Source organism: Rhincodon typus, chromosome 21, assembly GCF_021869965.1.
Source record: "Rhincodon typus isolate 14 chromosome 21, sRhiTyp1.1, whole genome shotgun sequence".
NCBI lineage: Eukaryota > Metazoa > Chordata > Chondrichthyes > Orectolobiformes > Rhincodontidae > Rhincodon > Rhincodon typus.
The window spans coordinates 33,196,401-33,217,984 of record NC_063352.1 but is presented as its reverse complement, the minus strand read 5'-3'; the positions used below and the strand labels follow the sequence as shown (position 1 = coordinate 33,217,984).

Sequence of the window (21,584 nt, the reverse complement as noted above, 5' to 3'; positions counted from 1 at the left end):
CACAGATGCTGCCAGACCTGCTGAGGTTTTCCAGCAACTTTGTTTTTGTATCTTTAAAGAAAACGGATTACATTGAAAATTAAATTTAAAAGATGTCATAAACTAATATAAACAAAGTAATGTCTTTCAGACCTAAGTTCTGCACAAGCAGCTTTAAGATTAGAGAAGAACTCAGTGGGATTTATGAAGGTATCCAACATTGAAGCAACCAACTGAAAGCAATATAAACCCGACAAAGATTTATATAATTTTCAGCGAGTTTCATTTCTAAGATAGATTTGCAATAAAGATCAGATGTGCAATAAAACTGAAAATTTACTATAAGTTCAAATCTAAAAGAACAAATTGCATCAGATAATTTCTAGAATTTCATTGCATTTGTGAACTAATGTGTACCTTCTCCGCAGCTTAGGGAATTGACATCTAGGGACATCACAGGAGACCCAGCACTTAAACAGGCAAACACGGTTGCATTTTCATTGGATAATGAAGTCTAAAAGATTGGAAACAATTTTCTTACTCATCCCTCAATGATAAGCCATTTACTTCTACAAAGAACAAAATACTAATACAGGGTTTGCCTGGAAATGTGTCCTAGTACTTCCAGATACTAACATCAGAACAAGACTGTTCTCAATACAATGGGTATGAACCACTATATGAAGAAACATAGTTAATAAAGAATGTCACTGACATATATAAGAGCTATTCAAAAGGCTGATGAGGGAAACTTAGAAGTTACTTCAAAGTTTAATAACAAAATAGGATCAGATGACATAAATGGGGACAAGCAGAAAGTAAATCCAGAACAGATAGAAAATTTCTTTACATCAAACTTGTAATCACCTCCTGGAGTAACAAGGTAGTAAAGTTAACGTTGTTGAGACCATTCAAACTACAATAAAATCTTGTCAGAGAGCTCATTTAGTTGCTGAATAAACTTCAATAAGTCATCAATTTAGGTTTCGCCCTGAGTTGAATATCAAAAATCAATATTTCACATTTTTTGTTACTGCACCAAAAAATTTTTAAAATGCTGGAAATCTGAAAAAGGGGACAAAGAAAGCTGGTTTTGAAGGAGGGCTGGAATCCAAAATTTTAACATCTCCACAGATGCTGACTGACCTGATGAATATTCCAAACATTTTTAAATTCTTTTTCAATTTCCAGCACTTAGTTGCAGAAATTGCGACAATAATTCAAATATAATTTTTTAATCTCAATAAAATATAAAGGTTTGAATTCTATTACGTAAAAAAGTGAAAAGCTTCACCAATGAAAGGGTACAAAAGGAAGCTTTAAGTGCCAATCAATTTAAATTTGAAAGTGGTGCAGAAGACACCAGGCAAATTCCAAAGCTTCATCAAATATTGTTTAAGGGAACACAGGTGTAAAGTCGTAAACAAATATTTAAGTTATTCAAAATCTGCTTAATTGTAAAGCAAGAGTTTACTGGAACAAGTTGCTGAAAGTGTGAGGTAACAACATTATATCAAAGACATCAGAGACCCAAGCAAACAGGATAAGGAACTGTGCATCTCCATAACTAGATTGAAGAATTGTGAAACGAATAGCACAAGGGCTGTGAAAAAAGTGTAAATTCAAGTGGATGAATTTAATATCAAATCAAGAACAAAATAGTGGGAAGGAAAGAAATATTGAAAGAGCAACAAAGTAAAAGTGTAAAAAAATTAAATTTTGAAATTTCTAACAAGTGAATTCAGAAAGAACAAGACACCACACTTGTAATAGTTGATATTAATGCCAAAGGAGTGGCTAACATCATATTTAGCACGTAAATTAAAGGTTACTTAGACTGAATTTAACAATACATAATTCTCTGTACAGAGTTTAGCTTGGAACGACCATGCAAGTACAGCAACTTGTCGAATTGGATGCATTTCATGATGAGGCAGCTAAGCTAAATGCACAACTTGGACAGCATTTACCTACATATTATATTGACAGGAAGTTGTAGCTCAATGAAATGAGCCCATTCCTTCTCTCTCCACACCATTTTGTGTGGTTGCTGTGTCCAGAAACAGCTAACTTCGAAGAAAAAAAACACCTTTTCTCATTCAAACTATAACAAAACAAACTTTACCAAAGTTTCCATTATTCAGGGAAACTGAAGAATATAGTAGAATAATCCATTATAGACATCGATGCAAGTGCATCATTAAGTGCAACATTAAATTTGAAGCTAAATTAGCCTGATACAATAGTCCAAAGATTCAAATGGAGAAGATACTCTCAAATATAAAACAATACCTTATTTAACTGCAAATTCAACATGATGGTCCCACCATTGTCTCTTCCTGTATTCAACTTCAGCGGAAGAATTATTGGATATTCAGAGGTGACTAGTGTTTCTGGTCCGTTCAAAACAAAAAATCTTACAGAGATAACATCCACATCTTCTCGAAGAACGGGTTGATTACGAAAACATGATATGCTATTGCCACTTGGCTCAGTTTTATTTGGTTTTACATATACTCCCAACATATCTAGATTTCTGATTACTGTACCGTTGCTTGATAGAGTGAAGTTATTAAACAGTGTAAGAAGGGATCCAGCATCAACAGGTTCACATACTGCAAGAGATAAAACATTCAGATCTTTTATTTAATGTAGTTGTAAAATGTAAACAACACATTCTTACCCTCTCGAATACTTTGTTTTGAAAAAAAGAACCAGCAAAATAAAATTCATTTTACAAGTCAATAGAGTACAACCCACACTAGAATGTTTGCAGTTAGGTCAACTGTAATGTGATGCAAGAGCAAAATGTAGACCAGCTAGCTTATTCAAACAATTCCTCTCAATCAATTTCTCTCAAATGCAAGTAGGTTACTGGTATGTAATCAAACTTTACCTTAATAAAGGTTAGCAAAGTGGAATCATGTGGTGCCAAAATATTTTACCACAGATTTGATGAGAAAATATATTCTACTACAATTCCTGAAAATTCCTCACCTCAGTTGCATTACTCCAGGATTTGCTAATAAGACCCACAAGACTCCTCAGTCACAAAAACCAAATGTTAATAAGACGCAAAGACATTTTCTTCACCCCCCACTCCATTCAGAACACAAATTTAGTAACTTTGGCAATAATTCTATTACTTTCTTGACCATTACTTCAGATTGAATCAAACAGTTTCTAATGCTGACATACTAAATTAGCAATTGAGCATGATCTTTGTAAAAAACAAACTTACTTTCACATCTGTAGCATCATTGCCCTCACAACCTTAAATCACTCTTTTACCATGCTTAGTCTGAAATATTTCAATGCTCTCCTAAACTAGCCTACCATCCTCTATTCTCTGCATACTTTGGTGCATATAATATCCAGTCCTATCTCTCACAAAATCCAGCTCACACTTAGTCTTTTTACCCCAATTCCTCCATTCAAGGCTTAATTCTTATTTCTGGCTGTGCTTCTTCCACATCTCTTCTAACCTTCATGAGACCTCCAAAGGCCACCCCCAATTCCAGAACTACTCATTTCACCAATTCCAGTATGCTGCATGCCTCTTTTCTCCTTCATCATTTTGTCTGCACCTTAAGCCATGAAGGCCTGAACTTCTAAAATTGTCCCCACTCAAACTCTGTAACACACCTTCTTTCCCGATAAAACCCACCTTTACATTAAAGATTCTGGTTATCCTAACATTCCATCCTTCATCTATGAATGTGTTTTTATCCCAAGAAATCCCACTGAAATGACTACATTAAAAAGTGCTATATGAATACAAGTTGTTGTATATACAAAATATAGTTGGTGGGGACTAGAAGATGCAGTGGGTTAAATACTTCAAGTAATTCAAATCCAGCTAAAATAAATCCTGCTTGCAAAAGTTCTGAGTGAATTGAATTTAGGCAATCTCAGTTAACGATAAGTATTGATGCTCTCAGGTCAGGCCAAGATGATTTTTTGCAGTAAATATTGTAGCTGTAAAAGCGCCTTCATTCAGACTGATTGTGCCATGTATTAATTGGAATTGATGGGAATTGAAATCAACTATTTCTTATTGTTAATAGTCTGTACCCCTCCAACACAGAATTTATCAAAAACAGAACACACCTGTTAAATAAGCTTCAATCTCAAAGGTGACGATCCAGTTAGGGTTGCTACTTTCAACAGTGAGTTGCAACCATTTCATCCATGGTGGAGAATCCAGTGTTTCTCTACACACTATACTTTCACTGCAATTTACAATCTTCAAGTGGGAGTTAGGTAATGCATTTGATCCTATTAACAGGAAGACAGGACAAGTTTCCACTGTCCGGGTGTTGATAGCACAGTTTTTAAGATGAATGGTCAGTTCCACAGTGTGCTCGGGGATAAAAATTCTGAGAAGAGCCAAAGTAGATTTTATTTTTATATACAACCCAAAGCATTTTAAATATTCTTTGAAGGATGCTGACTGGGACTTACTTCAAGTGTGAAACCTGATTGACGGAAGAAAGAATCAGTGTAAGTGAAGTGTTTGGTTCAAGAACAGGCACATTAATCAATCGTTGAACAAGCATCTGAGGTTGAAACATGTAGGAACACTTAGTCGAGAAACCCTGAGAGAAAAATCAAATGCATATACCTTTAAATCCAATGTACTCAAGTGTCAATAGTCACATGCATCTTAATGGGTACAGTAGCATACTAATAGGCAACTGAACTGGTAATCCAGAGTCATGGACTAATAATTTAGAGAATACAGGTTCAAAATACTAGAAATGAAAGTGAGATTAAATTGATTCCAAGCTGTCAGATTTCCATTAGTACCAAAAGCTGCTAGTCTTATCTGTATGCAATTCTAGTCTCACACCAATGTGGTGAAGTAATCACTAAAATATTTAAGCCCACTGCCGCTTTTTCAGAGCAACTAGTGATGGACAATAAACGCAGGTCTTGTCAGAAACGCAGGAAAAAAATACATATATTTGTATAATATATAATAAAATATCATAAAAACTATCATTTCTATATTCAGCATTACAACTTTACTCCAATAAAATTATAAACAGTAGTCGTGTATGGTCAACAAATATATTTTGGGTGTTCAGAAAGTTAGCCAAGTGTTTAATTCCAAAAATAAAATGCTAGCATTACAAATCAATAGCAAAAAGCTGTAGAATGATAGCCACATAGCATAACTTATTAAACAGGTCAGTTTTGATGAAACACAATGTGACAAATCAACATGTAGCATCCTCAAAATCAGAAGAGTCATTATGAACATGTGCTAAAGATCTTTGCAATAGGAACAAAGGGAAAAAGAACACTAATGCTAAAATACATTGCAGAGGGAAATCATTTTAGTAGAATTGTAACTGAGAAACCCATAAGCAGTGATGCATAAATCATTTTTAAAGTGGCAAAAAAAGGGCCAACATATTTTCAGACAAGGGTTCAACATCACTTATCGACATTATATTTTACCTTTACTTCAATTTTACCATCATCGTTCGGTAGGTGTGCAGCTACAAACCAATCACCCGAAACAGGATTAGAAATATTCAAAGTCGTACTACTCTGCACTGCAGACATCAATGGAATAGTGAAGTTGAATGAAGGAGGAACAACTGTGTCCATTCCAAACTTGGTTTGTAATGGATTGATTACTGGTGGGGCACCTGCCCGAAAATGGCTGTTTAAAGAAAAATAGCAAATTAGACCAAAAAGGCCACACAAGATATTTGCCAACAGGCTTAGACTGTAAAGCAAAATACTTTTTTAACATGTTCTAAGCTGCATGGACAATGGAATGATTAAGTTTCCAAACAGCTGCCTCAATTTATTCACCCATGTAATTACTAATAAGATATATTACAATTTGCTTTTTTACTCTACTCTGAATTTTATACTTATACTTAATGATTACAGAGCAGTTTGGTTCATCTAACACTTTTAACTCATCCAAATTTATAAAAGTCCACATACACAGTAATATTAGTATTTTGGCACTCCAGCCCCTTTCCTTTTGAGGCTTGTAAAATCCATTTCATCAACAGTGTATTTTCTGGCACTCGGAAGACAAAGAGACGTGCATTTCCATACCAGCTGTACAAGGAAAGTTTTTGAGGAGTTTGAGAGTAATATTCAGAAACGTAAGTTGGACCTGATAAAACAAAGTAAACAGATTATACACAAAAATAAATTAAACAATTTATGAAAAGGACAAAGTGTACTGGATCAACATCTCCTTTACCAGTTCAAGCCCTGTCTAGCACTGATGCACCAGGCCATAGTCAGATTAATGGACAGGCTGAACTGCAGTAAAATCACAAGATTTATTTGGCTTCCAAATTCACATGTCTAAGGTAGAGCTGCCATAATGTTACCAGACCATGGGGCTGCTCTCTTATTACAGAAAGACAACTGGTGGTGGTTTAACCTGAGAGTCACCACACCTCAGGTGAGGGGAAGGATCGAGAAGAAGAATCCTTCATGGTAACCTCACCCCAGTCTAGAAATTGAACTGTTGGTGTCACTTTGCATTGTAAACCAGCTGCCCAGCTGAGCTAAACCAGCTAAACCAGCTGAGCTAAACTAACCCCCACACATACATCACCTACATGAACAAATGTAGGAAGTGCACAGAGTACCAAAGCAAAACACTACACTTATACAATACCTTTCACAATCTCAAAAGGTCCCAAAATGTTTCACAGTACAATTGGCATGCATTCACATTGCAATGTAAGAAATTTTGCAACCAATTTGAATACAGTAAGATCCTACAAATGATGATGTAATTAAACGTAAACAGATAATAAGCTTTAAGTGTCATTGTTTGAGGGATTAGCATTGGCCAGAACACCAGGGAGAACTCTTCGTCAAACAGTTCCATAAAATATTTTATACTGGCCCAAGAAGGCAGACAAAGCCTTAATTTAAAATCTGATAGGAACAAAATCACCTCCAACATTGCAGCATTCCCTCAGTATTACACAAGAGCATCAGCAGAGTGGGACTTTTGCCAAAATTGTCTAACTCATGTTATCACTGAGCATGGCTAATACCTCCTAGCTTCCCCCCAAAAATAAGTACACATCCCAACCAGCTCTCACAATTCCTTCTGCAATTCATCAATGACTTCACTGACACTGCTTCCTGATCTTGTCAGGAATTCGAAAAGTTCATTCCCTTTAGAATTTGTCTTTATAGTAGGAATATATTTGTTTCAGTGTTCTCATATATCGATTTGAATGTCTGCCAGCGTCTCTATTGATCTATGCCATAGTCTAGCAGTTCAATTCAGCTTGCATGTCCACGTGGTTGATCTTATTAAAGTTTAAAACACCTGTGCCCAATCTCTTCTCCCTTTCAAACCAGATGTAAACTTGAACCATACTATAATCACTGCTATTTGGGGGTTCTTTAGCTGAGGTCTTGAATTAACCCTGTCACATTACACAATACCTAGTCTAATAGTATCTATTCTCTGGTTCATCCAAGAAACTCTCAAAAACATTCTATGAGCTCCTTACCCAGGCTACTATTGCCAATTTTACTTGAAGTCACCCATGACTCTTCCTGTCCCTTGATCACAAGCACCCAATAATTCTTCTTTATGTTCTGTTCTACATTGTGGTTCCTGCTAGAGGACCTGCAAACCCACTCCCGCTAGTGACTTCTTCCCCTACTATTCCTCAACTCCACTCAAATCAATTCTACATCCCAATCTACTAAACCTAGGATTCACCTGCCAGGTGATGCAGTAATTTTCTTGAACTTCTTTCAATCCACTCTGCTGCTTGTTTTCCCTACTCATGTGTGGCCTCCTCTACATCGACAGAATCAAATGTAGACTGCAGCTCACTTTCTGTTTAGGCACCTTATAGCCTTCAAGACTCCATATCAAATTTGATAACTTCTGATCATCAACACTGTTTTCCATTTTGATTATACATGTTGCCCCTCACCAGTGTCTTGTTTGCATGGGTTTGCTCCCAGCATAGCAGTCCTATTTTCTGCTATTAACACCAACCATTAATACCTATTCTTCATCTATGTCGCTTCTCTACCACTAACACTCCCTTTTGCACTGGGCATACCCTCCCTCTGCCCCTTTGTCCAAGAATATAAAAGTAATCATTTTGCCCCTTTTGGTTCCTAAGAAGTCATTTTGAACTCAAAATGTTGACTTTGTTTCTGTCATCATATATGCTGCCAGACTAGTTGAGTTTCTCTAGCATTTTGTTCTTATTTTACATGTCCAGCATCTTCAGTATTTTGCAACACCAGCACATTGTGGTTGGATATGTATTTTTTTAAATAGAAAGATGCAATCCTTAACTTATATAAAATTTGAAACATCTTTGAGCACATTCAGACTCATGTTTTAGTCTCAGCATTTACTTGTATTTGTGGGAATTATTTAATGTTGAGATGCATGAATAATGAACTAAATAAAAGTTTCTCCATGATTTTATCCTTTTACCTTCATGCCTCACTTCCTTGCCCTGTATTGAAAACCGCTAAATCTTAAAACTCTTCTGTTCCATGAAAGATCACAGACATGAAATACTAACTTCTTTCTCCATGGAATGTGCCTGAGCCGAGTATTGAAACCATTTCTGCACATATTCGTTTATCTTTAACCCTTTCCAATCCTTGCATATTCTGCAAGCTCCCCAACTCTCAGTTCTTTTAAAATCCTCAATACCTATTTCTTTCAAAGTCTTTCATCTTCCAATGAATTTTCAATTTTTCTCCTCACAGACGGTCCATCAACTTTATCATTTTCTGAGCAGCATATATTGAAACCTTCCTATGCAGCAGAAATTCTATATAAAGGCAAGTCAGTGAGTTTTCACAAGCACTTGAGGTTTTTAAGCAATTTCACCCCATGTCGTAAACCACACTAATTTTATTCAGTGAGTAGTATCATCCAATTGAAAGTCAGTTATGCCAAATATGCAGAATGCATAAGCTTCAGATCAAGTCTTCACTTAACTCCCTTAAAAACAAAAACCACTGAATTTATCTTCATCCTTCAAGTGCTACACTTGTCCTCACAGTGCAAATCATTCCATTGTCGCAATAGTTAATAGTCCACATCTTACATGGAAAATACATAGTTTGCCTGTCACATCTATAAGTATCACAAAGTATATTTCACACCTGTACTTCTTGGCCTCAAATATATTCATGAAGTGTAAAACAAGTTCAGAACTAAACTAGTATGAACCTAGTACAATATGACAAGCTTACTGCACAACTCTCAGCATTGCATGTGTAGAACAGCCTGACAAAGAACAGGTGAAGAGACAGAAGGCTTGTGCTCTTTTCACTTAGGCTGTGATGCTTTAAAGAGGCAGACCAAGTTAAACACAGCCGTACCCAATTAGCAAATAACTTTATACAAGGCAATTCTTTTACACCTATCAGGAAAGTACTAACATGAAAACATTGAAGATAAATCAAATTTAATGCATTACATTGTACAATATTGCTGTCATTATAAAAACACCATATCCATCAGTTCAGCAGAAGCACTGCATCACAGCTACATGCACAGCCATTTTTATCAGTTTGTCAAAAAGTTGTCCATCACTTGTGGCACTTTAATGAATTAAGCGGTCAGCACAACTGATTATTTTCATAAACTACTTCCCCAAGCATTTATGCTTTGTATATTTACTGTGCTCAATTATTCTTTAACTTTCATAACTCACCAACTCAGTAGACCAAAGCCGTGAAAAATATAAAAGACACCAAAGGGCTGAGACACGACAAGTGAAATTCAATGGAGTACAACACAGTGGTACAATTCAGAAGAGGGGAGGTAACGATTTCAGTTAAAGGGGTGACAGGGGGAAGGTGGAACAGACCTGGAGATTTAGATACCTAGATTTGTGAAGGTGCCAGGGGAAATCATCTGGCCAACGGTTTCTGCATGGGTGCTTAGACGCCAAGGGTCTCCACCCATTTTATGTGTCTCCTTTCAGCCTTTCAACATTAAACTTAGAGTCATAGAGATGTACAGCACAGAAACAGATTCTTCACTCCAACTTATCCATGCTCACCAGATATCCTAAACTGATCTAGTCCCATTTGCCAGCATTTGGCCCATATCCCTCTCTAAAACCCTTCCTATTTATATATCCATCCACACGCCTTTTAATTGCACCAGTCTCCACCACATATTCTGGCAGCTTATTCCATACACGCACCACCCTCTGCGTGAAAAGTTTGCCCCTTAGGCTCTTTTTAAATCTTTCCCCTCTCACCTTAAACCTAAGCCCTCTAATTTTGGACTCCCCTCATCCCTGGGAAAACAGCTTGTCTATTTACCCTATCTGTGCCCCTCATGATTTTATAAACGTCTATAAAATCCACAGCCTTCAACACTCCAGGGAAAATAGCCCCAGGCTATTCATCCTCTCCCTTTAGCTCAAACCCTCCAACCCTGGCAACATCCTTGAAAGGAGTCAGGAAAAAAATTAAACATCTCGCAACATCCTTCCAAAAGCAGGGAGACCAGAATTGGAGATAGTAGGAACTGCAGATGCTGGAGAATCCGAGACAACAAGGTGCAGGGCTGGATGAACACAGCAGGCCAAGCAGCATCATAGGAGCAGAGAGGCTGACGTTTCGGGCCTAGACCCTTCATCAGAAAAGGGGGAGGGGAAGGGGGTTTTGAAATAAATAGGGAGAGAGTGGGAGGCGGATCAGTGGGAGAGAGATCCCTTGAGGTTTGTCCGGAGGGAGAAGGGTAACTTCTTCAGGTTAGGCATCCTTAGAAGAGGCTTCGCAGTGGGGTTAAAATTGAATCAGAGATAGTAGGAACTGCAGATGCTGGAGAATCCGAGACAACAAGGTGCAGGCTGGATGAACACAGCAGGCCAAGCAGCATCATAGGAGCAGAGAGACGTGACCAGAATTGAATGCAGTAGCCTAACCAATGTCCTGTACAGCTGCAACATGAGCTCCCAACTCCTAAAGTCAATGTACTGACCAACAAAAGCAAGCATACCAAACGCCTTCTTCACTATCCTATCTACCTGTGACTCCACTTTCAAGGAAGTATGATCCTGCATGCCAAGGTCTCTTTGCTCAGCAACACTCCCCAGGACCTTAGCATTAAGTGTGTAAGTCCTGCCCTGATTTGCCTTTCCAAAATGTGGCACCTCACATTTATCTAAATTAAACTCAATCTGCCACTCCTCGGCACATTGGCCCATCTGATCAAGATCTCGTTGTACTCTGAGGTAACCTTCTTCGCTGTCCACTACACCTCCAATTTTAGTGTTATCTGCAAACTTACTAACTATACATCCTATATTCACATCCAAATCATTTATATAAATGACGAAAAGCAGTGAACTCAGTACTGGTCACAGGCATCCAGTCAGAAAAGCAATCCTCCACCACCACCCTATGTCTTCTACCTTCGAGCTAGTTCTGTATCCAAATGGCTAGTTCTCCCTATAATCCATATGATCTAACCTTGCTAACCAGTCTACCATGAGGTAACTTGTCGAAGACCGTACTGAAGTCATTTCTACTCCTTTTTTCTCACGTGTACTCATCCAGTTTCCTTTGAAAGCATCCAAACTGTTTGCCTCAAGCACTGCGGGCCAAGTTCCTAAATCCATGACTCTAATTCCTTGCTGAATTAATTATCACTCATTTATAGCAGCTGGTTTTAGATTATCCCTCACCAAAGGAAATCCTGTCAAATCCATTTAGAACTTTAAAAACTCTATCGTGTCACACTCAAGTCTTTTTTTTCTATGCAGATCAACTGTTCCTTTTCACAAAAATGACCAAGAGGATGAAGGGCTCGAAATATGAGGAGTGGTTGAGGACTCTGGACCTGTACTCAATGGAGTTTAGAAAGATAAGCATTGATCAAAACTTACAGATTACTGAGATGCCTGTATAGAGTGGATATGGAGACGATGTTTCCAATCATAGGCCAGAGGAGGATCCGAGGGCAAAGCCTCATAGGTGAGGATCCTTTAGAACTGAGATGAGGATGAATTTCTTCAGCCAGAGAGTGGTGAATCTGTGGAACTCATTGCCGCAGAAGGCTGTGTAGGCCAAGTCATTGAGTGTATTTAAAACAGAGATATGTTCTTGATTAGCAAGGGCATCAAAAGTTAGGGGTGAAGGCAGGAGGGAGTTGAGAAACACATCAGCTATGATCAAAAGATGGAGCAGATGCGATAGCCCAATTCTGCTCCTATATCTTATGATCCTGATAGCTGTAATCTCAATTCCAGTACCATTCTCATACTTTATTTGTTCCTTTATTTCTAGGTTTCAGTGTCTTTTTTATAGCATAAAGACAACCGCTGTCCACTGGGTTTAACAGTAGGCTGGGGCCCTGCACAAGTTTACCTCAAATTCGATATCTCAAAAGAAAAATCTCACTTTGACAGCAAAATGGCACAGTAGCATAGTGGTAATGTTACTATAAAAAGCCTGGATTAATATTCCAGAGACAAGTTCAAATCCACCAAAACATCTTGGCAAATTTAAATTAATTAGTAAATCTGAAATACAATGTTTTGATTAGTAATCGTAAAACTGATTGTCATCAAAAGCCACTGGTTCACTCACCTTACCTACACCTGATGCTGATTTTCCTCACGAGCCAGTCATTTCTATCAAACCACTGTGGAAAATGAGTACAGTGGCTGTACTGTACCATATCTGGTTGTGGTACCAACTCCACTTTCCCTGGCTAACCCATAGCCTTCCATTCCCTACCAAAACCCAACCTGGCCTAGAATAGATTAAATGACCCTGTCTCTAATACTTTCTGCAGAAGAGAACTCCCCATGCTAACAATCCTCAAGATAAAAATAGTTTTAAAATTGATATTATGGATTTCAGAACTTTAATAACTATTTGTGGAATGAACGAATCAACAAAACATAAACTGTTAAACAGAAGCAGCAATAACTCTGTCTGGAAAAAGCTGTTAAGGAACAAGGACAAACCTATACAAGAATTGAAAACTATTAGTCATGCCTGGATAAAGGAAGAATGGAGGCTACATGAACAAAACTGCTTTGACACCTGCTTGATAAACTGGATGTTTTATTGCCACAAAGGAAAAGGATTGCCCTGCAAGAATTTAAGGAGTTACCTGCAGGAAGGCTGTGTCTTCAAATGGACAGTTAAGGCCAAATGTAACAAGGAACAAAGAAGCTACTTCTGATAAGAAGGCAAACTACAGGCTTGAGGTCGCCAGAAATGTGATCAATGTTGGGGATGAAAGAATCTACTGAATCATCAACAAGGTCACGCTACAAACTTGAAAGAGAAAATTTTATACGAATCCATCACTAGAACAAGTCAGTAGCAGAACTTCAAAGAACCACACTAGATAAGGATCGAACCCTGGACACTTCCAGAAACAGACACTGTTGGTGGAATCTGGCCTAGTTCTGGCATTAATTGGGTAATAACTAAGTTGGGTTGTGAGGCTTAACTTGCTTCCTTGAGGACTCTTGTTTTGGTTACTACATGCAATCAAGTTCAAACCACTGTTTCAATACTTGATTGTCCATGAGATTTCTTAATAAGTAGCCAAATTAAAGGTAACTTGTGGTGATTTACCCACAACAAAACTGAGACCTCTTATTCATAAACTCTGTCCCCTAGCTCTAGTCTTCCTCATAAGAGGAAATCTCCTCGGGACCTTTTATTTTAAATTAGATCACCACTCTTTCCTTTCCGTCCCAATGGGTAAAGGCCCAATCTGTTCTACCTTTCTTCATAATATAAGCCCTTCATTCCAGAAGGAGTTGAGTGAACTGAACTTCTCTGGAATTCATCCAAAAAGTTGCACTTTTTCCAACAAAGGAGACCAAAACTGCAGTCAGTGTTCTGGGTGTGATCTCAGCAAGGTGCTGTATACCTGCAGTAGAACTCCCTGCAGTATCCCAGTCTTATTTTATCAGTCAATAAGAATCACAAAGAGATTCAGATTATTACACTGGTGCTTGCACAAGCTTGCTGGGCACAAATTGGCCTCTGAATTTCCTACATTTTTCTGGTGACTACACTTCATAAGTACATAATCAGCCATAAAACATGAGGCATATGATGGTCTTGTATAATTGTACATAAATGAAATTCTTTCTTCCCTATGTTATTGGTACTAAACTTCCCGCCTAACATTCTAAGTGTGGCATGTCCTGAAATACTTAATTTCAAAGCACATCTTCCACATAACCATAAATTAGCAATCCTAATTACACCTCTTAAAATCATACAGAATCCTTCATAGAATCACAGAATTCCTACAGTCAGAAAGAGGCCATTTAACTCACTGAGTCTGAACCAACTTTCCAAAGAGTATCCCACCCAGATCCAGCAACCACCACCCCCCCCCATCTTATTACCCCACAACCACCACAGCTAATCCACCTAACCTACAGATCTCTGGACACTATGGGGCAATTTACAATGGTCCATCCACCTAACCTGCACATCTTTCAACTGTGGGAGGGAACTGAAGCACCCAGCAGAAAACCACGCAGACAAGGGGAAAAAGTGCAAACTCCACACAGACAGTTACTCAAGGCTGGAATCAAACCCAGGGCCCTGGCCCTGGGAGGCAGCAGTGCTTACAACTGAGTCACTGTGCATTTTGAATTGAAAACCGATACTGTTATTATTTAACCTTTATCTTCTATGACCGTTTTCAATCTCTGGCCATTCATGTTATCCTTTAATTTGCACTTTATTCTTGCTCCCAGTTCTGTGATTGTTAGGTTTCTGTTGTATGACCTACTTCTAGCACTAACTTCTAATTCTTCCCTCCATCCATGTGAGGATTTGAAAATTTTAGTTATAGTCCCAGTTACATTTCCCATAAGGGCCTTATTCGTAGCCCAGCTCAGGCACAGCTGATAACAACAGTACAGATTCTTCGTGTAATTAAGTGTAAACATCATGCTTTCCTGATGGAATCTTTAGCCGCTTTCTTCCCCTGAGGTTACACACATCCTTCCTGTTGCGCATGTTACGAGTACCGGCGGTTAAGCAATCAAGTCATCAGATGTTGACTCATTGTTCAACATGTCTATACAGCTCTACACGTTGAGAAATGGATTCATACAGACGACTCACAACCTGTGAAATTCTGCTCTTCAATTTATCTCCTAACACTTAATACTCATCTAGTTGCCTTCTAGTCTGTTCATTCTCATGTCTGACATGGATCACAACAACCAAATCCTCCCCCTCCTTTTTCTGTTTTTAGTCACCCTTATTCCATAAAAATGATGCAAACTTCCAGTTGTCTGCCATTTGAACACACCACTGTATGCCCATTTCTGTCTCAGGTCTGCTTCAGTGCTCCAGCAAGGCTCAGCACAAGCTGGAGGAACAATACCTCATCTTCCACTTGGGGATCTTGCAGCCTTCAGGACTCAATATTGAGTTCAATCATTTTAGCGCCTGGACACCTCCATTTTACCCATCCCCACAACCCAGGTTCTGTCATAACAATGGGCTGCTTTCAATGTAGCTAATCCATTTTCACGCACTCACAGATCCCATTACTATCTAACTTTTCTTCATGCCTAGTTTACTGTTAACAATCCCTTTGTCAGCTTAACATTTTCTCTCTGTCTCTCTGGGCTCCATCTCCAGTCCACTAATTCCACACCCCCGCCACCCCGTCAGTGTAAATATCACTCTCTTCTAGATGCTATCAGTTCTGAAATAGGGTCACTGTTTCCTCTCCATAGATGCTGCCATATCTGCTGAGCTTCTCCGGTAATTTCTGATTTAGTTTCAGATTACCAGCATGAATGAATGATTTTATTGTCACATGTATTTTACAATGAGAAAAACAGCAAAATACAGTGAAAGGTTTTCAAATGTCACCATGATTCTGGTGGCATTTTGAAGAGTTTTATGAAAAAAAGAAAGATATGGCTTAAAGAAAGTCCATCAGTCCTCAGCCAGCTCATTATCAACAACATCTGCTCTGCCATCCCTCCTGCACCGTCTTGCTGCCATCTACACCGAACCAAACTAATGTTGAAGTTGCCACTCTTCAGCCATCACCTCATCACCAACCAACGTCAGAGTCACATCTCTCACCACTGGGCCCACCTTGAAGTTGCTATGATGCCCTTCTACCACTGCTTCCCTGCCACCAGTGCCAGGCCCAACCAACAACGAAGTCACCGATCCTCAGGCACCATCTTTCACCGCTGGGCCTACCTCACTGACACACCTCTGCTAATTTCAATGCCAGGTTCCATGCAGGGCCTGGAAAAATAAGTAGGGGCTCAGATGCCGCTGACACGAGGTCTGCGCTGGGTCTGCTCACTGCCGCCACAAGGTCCCTGCTGGGCCCACTCACGTCCATGCTGCGCTCACTTGCCACTGCCACAAACACCACGCTGGGCCGACTCGCCACTGCCAAAAGGTCCATGCTGAGCCCACTCGATTCCACATTGGGCTCCCTCACCGCTGCCACGAGGCCTGCACTGGGCCCACTCACAGCTGACACAAGCTTCGTGCTTCCTGACAAGCTGACTCAAGTCCACGCCAGCCGCTGTGCCATCTGAGGTCAAGAGGTAAGTAAAACAAAGAGGAGAAAAAAAAGTCAGAGTCCTAGTCCACTGCCAGCTTAATGACGCATCTGCAGTCCTTAGGTTGGGATAAAACAATCTAATCTTTCTTCATAGCTGAACTGCTGCAGTCCAAGCAACATGCTGATGAAGGTCTTCTGCACCATCCCTAATGCAATCACATACTTCCAATCTAGAACTGCACATAGTAGTCCAGTTGTGGCCTAACTAAAATTATGTACAGTTCCATCATAACATCCTTTCTCTTATATTCAATGCCTTGACTAATAAAGGTAGGTATCCATATGCTTTCTTAATTAAATTAACAACCTGAGCTGCTGCCTTCAAGGATCTATGAACATGCACACCAAGGTCCCTCTGATTCTCTATTTCCCAAGGTCCTACCACTCAATGTGCAACCCCTTGCCTTGTTAGTCCTCCCAGAACAATTCTCCTCACACTTTTTAGGATTAAATTCCATTTCCACTCTTCAGCCCATCTGACCAGTTTAACTACATCATTCTGTAGTCAAAAGCCTTCCTCCTCACTATTTCCCACTCAAACTATTTTTGTATCATTAATGAACTTATCAATCACACCTCCTACGTTCATGTCTAGTTCATAGTCTGCCCTGCAAGACCTCGTCAAACACTTACTGAAATCAGCTACATCTCCCTGGCCAACACACTTCGTCACTCAAAAAATTGAACAAAATTTGTTAGATGTGATTTCACCTTTACAAAGCCATGCAGACTATCCTTGATTAATCCTTGCCTCTCCAACTGGAGATTAATCCTATCCCTCAGAATATTTTCCAATTGTTTCCTCCTTCTTACCTTGGCAGAATATCATTTAGGGTTCCCCACACTGACTGAAAAGAATGCCAATTATAGAATTGCACATAATTTCAACTTCTCTATTCTGCCGGTCTTCCCCTTAGACAGCATCTTGCTCCACAATGCATTGGTCAGCTTTCCGGCTGTGCTTCGTGCCGCATTATCCTCAGAGCAGAGTGAAAGACTTAACTAACATATGATACAAAAACCATCAATCAGATGAATTTCTTTTTATGCATCAGTTTGTTATGATCTGGAATGCATTGAAAGGGAAGATGATTCAACGGTAATTTCTAAAAGGGAATTAAATACTTGAAAAAGAAAGAAGTGTTAAGGGAAAAGCGGGGGGGGTAGTAGTTGGATACCTCTTCCAAAAGCCTGCATCATATGCTATATAAATACAAGTTGTCATTTAAAATAGCAAAACATTCCAAGGAGCTTCAATAGGCAAAATTAAACATAAATATAGTGTCAAAGATTGAAACAATAAAAATGTGACCAAATATTTGGTCAAAGAGGTGGCAAGCAGAGGTTTGAGGAGGATTTTCTTGAGCATTTGACCAAGATGGGTGAAGGCTGAAGCACCAATGGAAGAACTAAGTAAGTGGGATACACAAGAGGCTAGAGTTAGAAAAACGCCCATTCCTGCCAGGTTACGGAGTTGGAGAAGGCTTCAAGGAAAGAAAGAAGATGGGTGTTGCTGGAAACTGAATTCAAGAATGAAAACAATAAAATCAAACCGCTGGGTAGACTGAAAGCCAACATGGGCATTGAGTGCAAGGATGATGGGCGAATAGGATTTGGCATGAGAGATAGTAGGAACTGCAGATGCTGGAGAATCCAAGACAACAAGGTGCAGGGCTGGATGAACACAGCAGGCCAAGCAGCATCATAGGAGCAGAGAGGCTGACGTTTCAGGCCTAGACCCTTCATCAGAAAAGGGGGAGGGGAAGGGGGTTCTGAAATAAATAGGGAGAGAGTGGGAGGCGGACAGAAGATGGATAGAGGAGAGGAAACAAACAGGTCGAAGAGGCGGGGATGGGGCCAGTAAAGGTGAGTGTAGGTGGGGAGTTAGGAAGGGGATAGGTCAGTCCAGGGAGGACGGACAGGTCAAGGGGGCGGGATGAGGTTGGTCGATAGGAGATGGAAGTGTGGCTTGAGGTGGGAGGAAGGGATAGGTGGGAGGAAGAACAGGTTAGGGAGGCAGGGACGAGCTGGACTGGTTTTGGGATGCGGTAAGGGGAGGGGAGATTTTGAAACTTGTGAAATCCACATTGATACCATTGGGCTGCAGGGTTCCCAAGCGGAATATGAGTTGCTGTTCCTGCAACCTTCGGGTGGCATCGTTGTGGCACTGCAGGAGGCCCAGGATGGACATGTCGTCTGAGGAATGGGAGGGGGAGTTGAAATGGTTCGCGACTGGGAGGTGCAGTTGTTTAGTGCGAACCGAGCGTAGGTGTTCTGCAAAGCGGTCCCCGAGCCTCCACTTGGTTTCCCCGATGTAGAGGAAGCCACACCGGGTACAGCGGATGCAGTATACCACATTGGCAGATGTGCAGGTGAACATCTGCTTGATGTGGAAAGTCTTCTTGGGGCCTGGGATGGGGGTGAGGGAGGAGGTATGGGGGCAGGTGTAGCACTTCCTGCGGTTGCAGGGAAAAGTGCCGGGTGTGGTGGAGTTGGAGGGGAGTGTGGAGCGGACAAGGGAGTCACAGAGAGAGTGATCCCTCCGGAAAGCAGATAAGGGTGGGGAGGGAAAGATGTCTTTGGTGGTGGGGTCGGATTGCAGATGGCGGAAGTGTCGGAGGATGATGCGTTGGATCCGGAGGTTGGTGGGGTGGTACGTGAGGACGAAGGGGATTCTTTTTTGGTTCTTATTGCGTGGACGGGGTGTGAGGGATGAGGTGCGGGAGATGTGGGAGACACGGTTGAGGGCGTTCTCGACCACCGAGGCGGGGAAGAGGAGAACAAAAATTTGGCGTGAGTTGAGAGGAGGTGGAAGATGGGAGGCGGGCCAGAGAACACTGGACTGTGGAGTTCACAAAGCAAAGGTAAGAGTTTCAGCTGGGCTGGTAATAACAACAACTTGCAATATTACTGAAGTGCAAGTAGGCAGGGCAGTCTTCATGATGGAGAGCATGTGTGCTCATAACCTCAGATTAGAATAAAACAGGATGCAAAGATTCCAAATAATCAGATTCAACTTATGACTGCGGCAAGGGAGTTAAATGGAAAAAGTAACTAGGGAACAAAGTTTGTGCCAAATGCCAATGGCTAACTGCTGCAGATATTGGAAAACAAAAATACTGGAAACATCTGGCAGGTCCCTTAGGATCCGTGGAGAGACAAATGGAAGATAACATTTCAGGTCAATGCTCATACATTAAAGCCTTGAAAGCAGTTATGAAGAAAAGTCATTAACCTGAAAATGTCAAAACAAAAGAGAACTTCGGATGCTGGAAATCTGAAAAACAGAAACTGTGCAGAAATTCTGCAATTTCAGCTTTTGAACCAGAAATGTCAATTCTGTTTGTCACCACTGATTCTGCCTTACTTGCTGCCTTTTTCCAGAAATTTCAAGTCTTAGTCTAAAGACGATGACTTTGAATTTCCCAATGTTTGACTGAAGACATTTCAGGTTGTCCCTGAACACATGTTTGAACAGGTAAGAGTTGAACATTGGGTAAGGTGGTCATACTAGCTGGAGGTATTGGTAGAGGATGGTGCCTTCACTGGTGTTAAAAGCTGGAGACTGCTCCATAACAAGGAGGAGGGATAGCGGAGGGATAGCGTAACATATAGACATACATTTGGCAACTGCAGCTTTAGTGCTCTGATCAAACAAGAATGGAATTGAAAAGAATCAAAGATGAAATTACAACAGTGTTAGACCACAGTTTGAAAAATAACACTTTCAATGTCTGGAGAAGAAAGGAAAGTGCAAACAAGTTTACTTATTCAGATCTGTTTTTCATCTAAGGTAACTAATTACTGGTAATCACTTTTTGAAGGATACCAGATGTCTACCAAAATTATATATTTATTAGAAAAACATCACAATTGTTTTAAACACAGCAAGAACATTAAAAGCTGCTTGCATAAGAGCAAATTTTCATTCAATTTTTCAAAAATTCGGTAGTTAAACAGGTAAGCTAATGATTGAAGTTTAAGTAGCTCCACTGTGAGCATAGAATCAAATATGCTGGAAAACTCGGCAAGGCATCATCTCTGGAGAAAAAGTAAATATTTCAGGAGACCATGAAAGGTCGAAAGCATTCGTTTCTATTTTAGGACGACTTTCCACAATTTAAGCATCAAAGGTATCAGGAGAAAAGTAGTTATCCTGAGGAGACGGGAATTTTCAACAATCTAAAATTCTATCAGACACCAGTTGGTTAGGCTGTACGATCAAATGCGTTTAAGAGAGTTGGCAAATTCCGCTGCATAATGTCATAACAAGTGTTATAGATCCGAGGAGTCAGCTTGCACCTATGGTGTTTCCGATCGCAGGAAGTACAGGGTGTTAACCGGGCTCCAAGAGTGATCAGATGGGATTCTGGGGCCCGCTGGATAATGGAGTGGCCTACTGCTGGGATGCTGCCAGCCAGCTGTCTGACAGATACCGAGCGACAACGCACAGCCCGACGGTTTCCTAAAAGATCGGCGGGCGAGTCCTTACCAGCAGCACCAGCCCGACCACAGTCCAGCAGAAGGAGAGTCAGGAAGCAGGCCAGACATCGCGACGGGAGTAATGCCATCGCTGTCGGACCGGAGCGGCTCCTTGGTTTCAAAGGACCTTCCTCCATCCGCACTGACACCGGCTTAGTTCGACCATCTTCCACAATGACGCAGCTACGCCCTCTGACATCACGAACCACCTCACGTCACAACGTTGCGGGGGAGTTCAGTGTGACGTTTCGCGCGAGAATGGGGACAGAGAGGGAGGGATGCGTGTGCAGCGCGACGTCACCGATACGTGACATCACGGCGACGGGGAGGGGGGAGCGGAGAGATTCCTTGTGTTCCCTGAATGTGACGTCACCGCACCAGTGGCGGGGCGGTGTGATACCGAGTGTTTTTTTACCTGTATGTGACATCACTGCAGGGGGTGGGGGTGGAGTAAATCCTGGTGTTACCTGTATGTGACGTCACCGCGCTTGGTGGGGGGAGTAAATCCTGGTGTTACCTG

The 21,584-nt window shown here is 40.6% G+C and overlaps 1 protein-coding gene across 3 annotated transcripts in view; it reads right to left on the bottom strand.

Moving 5' to 3' along the window:
• The window catches only part of pgap6 (post-glycosylphosphatidylinositol attachment to proteins 6), a 54,312-nt gene extending 33,034 nt beyond the window's left edge, over positions 1–21,278 (bottom strand). Inside the window, exons 1-8 of one of the 3 annotated variants that reach the window (XM_048609408.1) lie at positions 21,075–21,158; positions 16,366–16,552; positions 5,947–6,124; positions 5,446–5,653; positions 4,444–4,577; positions 4,090–4,358; positions 2,272–2,594; positions 397–493 (exon numbers count right to left, since the gene is read on the bottom strand). In XM_048609408.1, the coding sequence (XP_048465365.1) occupies positions 397–493; positions 2,272–2,594; positions 4,090–4,358; positions 4,444–4,577; positions 5,446–5,653; positions 5,947–6,124; positions 16,366–16,420 (1,264 nt within the window). In that variant the 5' untranslated portion in view covers positions 16,421–16,552; positions 21,075–21,158. Of the gene's footprint in view, positions 1–396; positions 494–2,271; positions 2,595–4,089; positions 4,359–4,443; positions 4,578–5,445; positions 5,654–5,946; positions 6,125–16,348; positions 16,553–21,074 lie in introns of those variants that run through there. The other 2 variants (XM_020527004.2, XM_048609409.1) reach the window with 2 other exon arrangements.
• Positions 21,279–21,584: the final 306 nt, after the last annotated feature.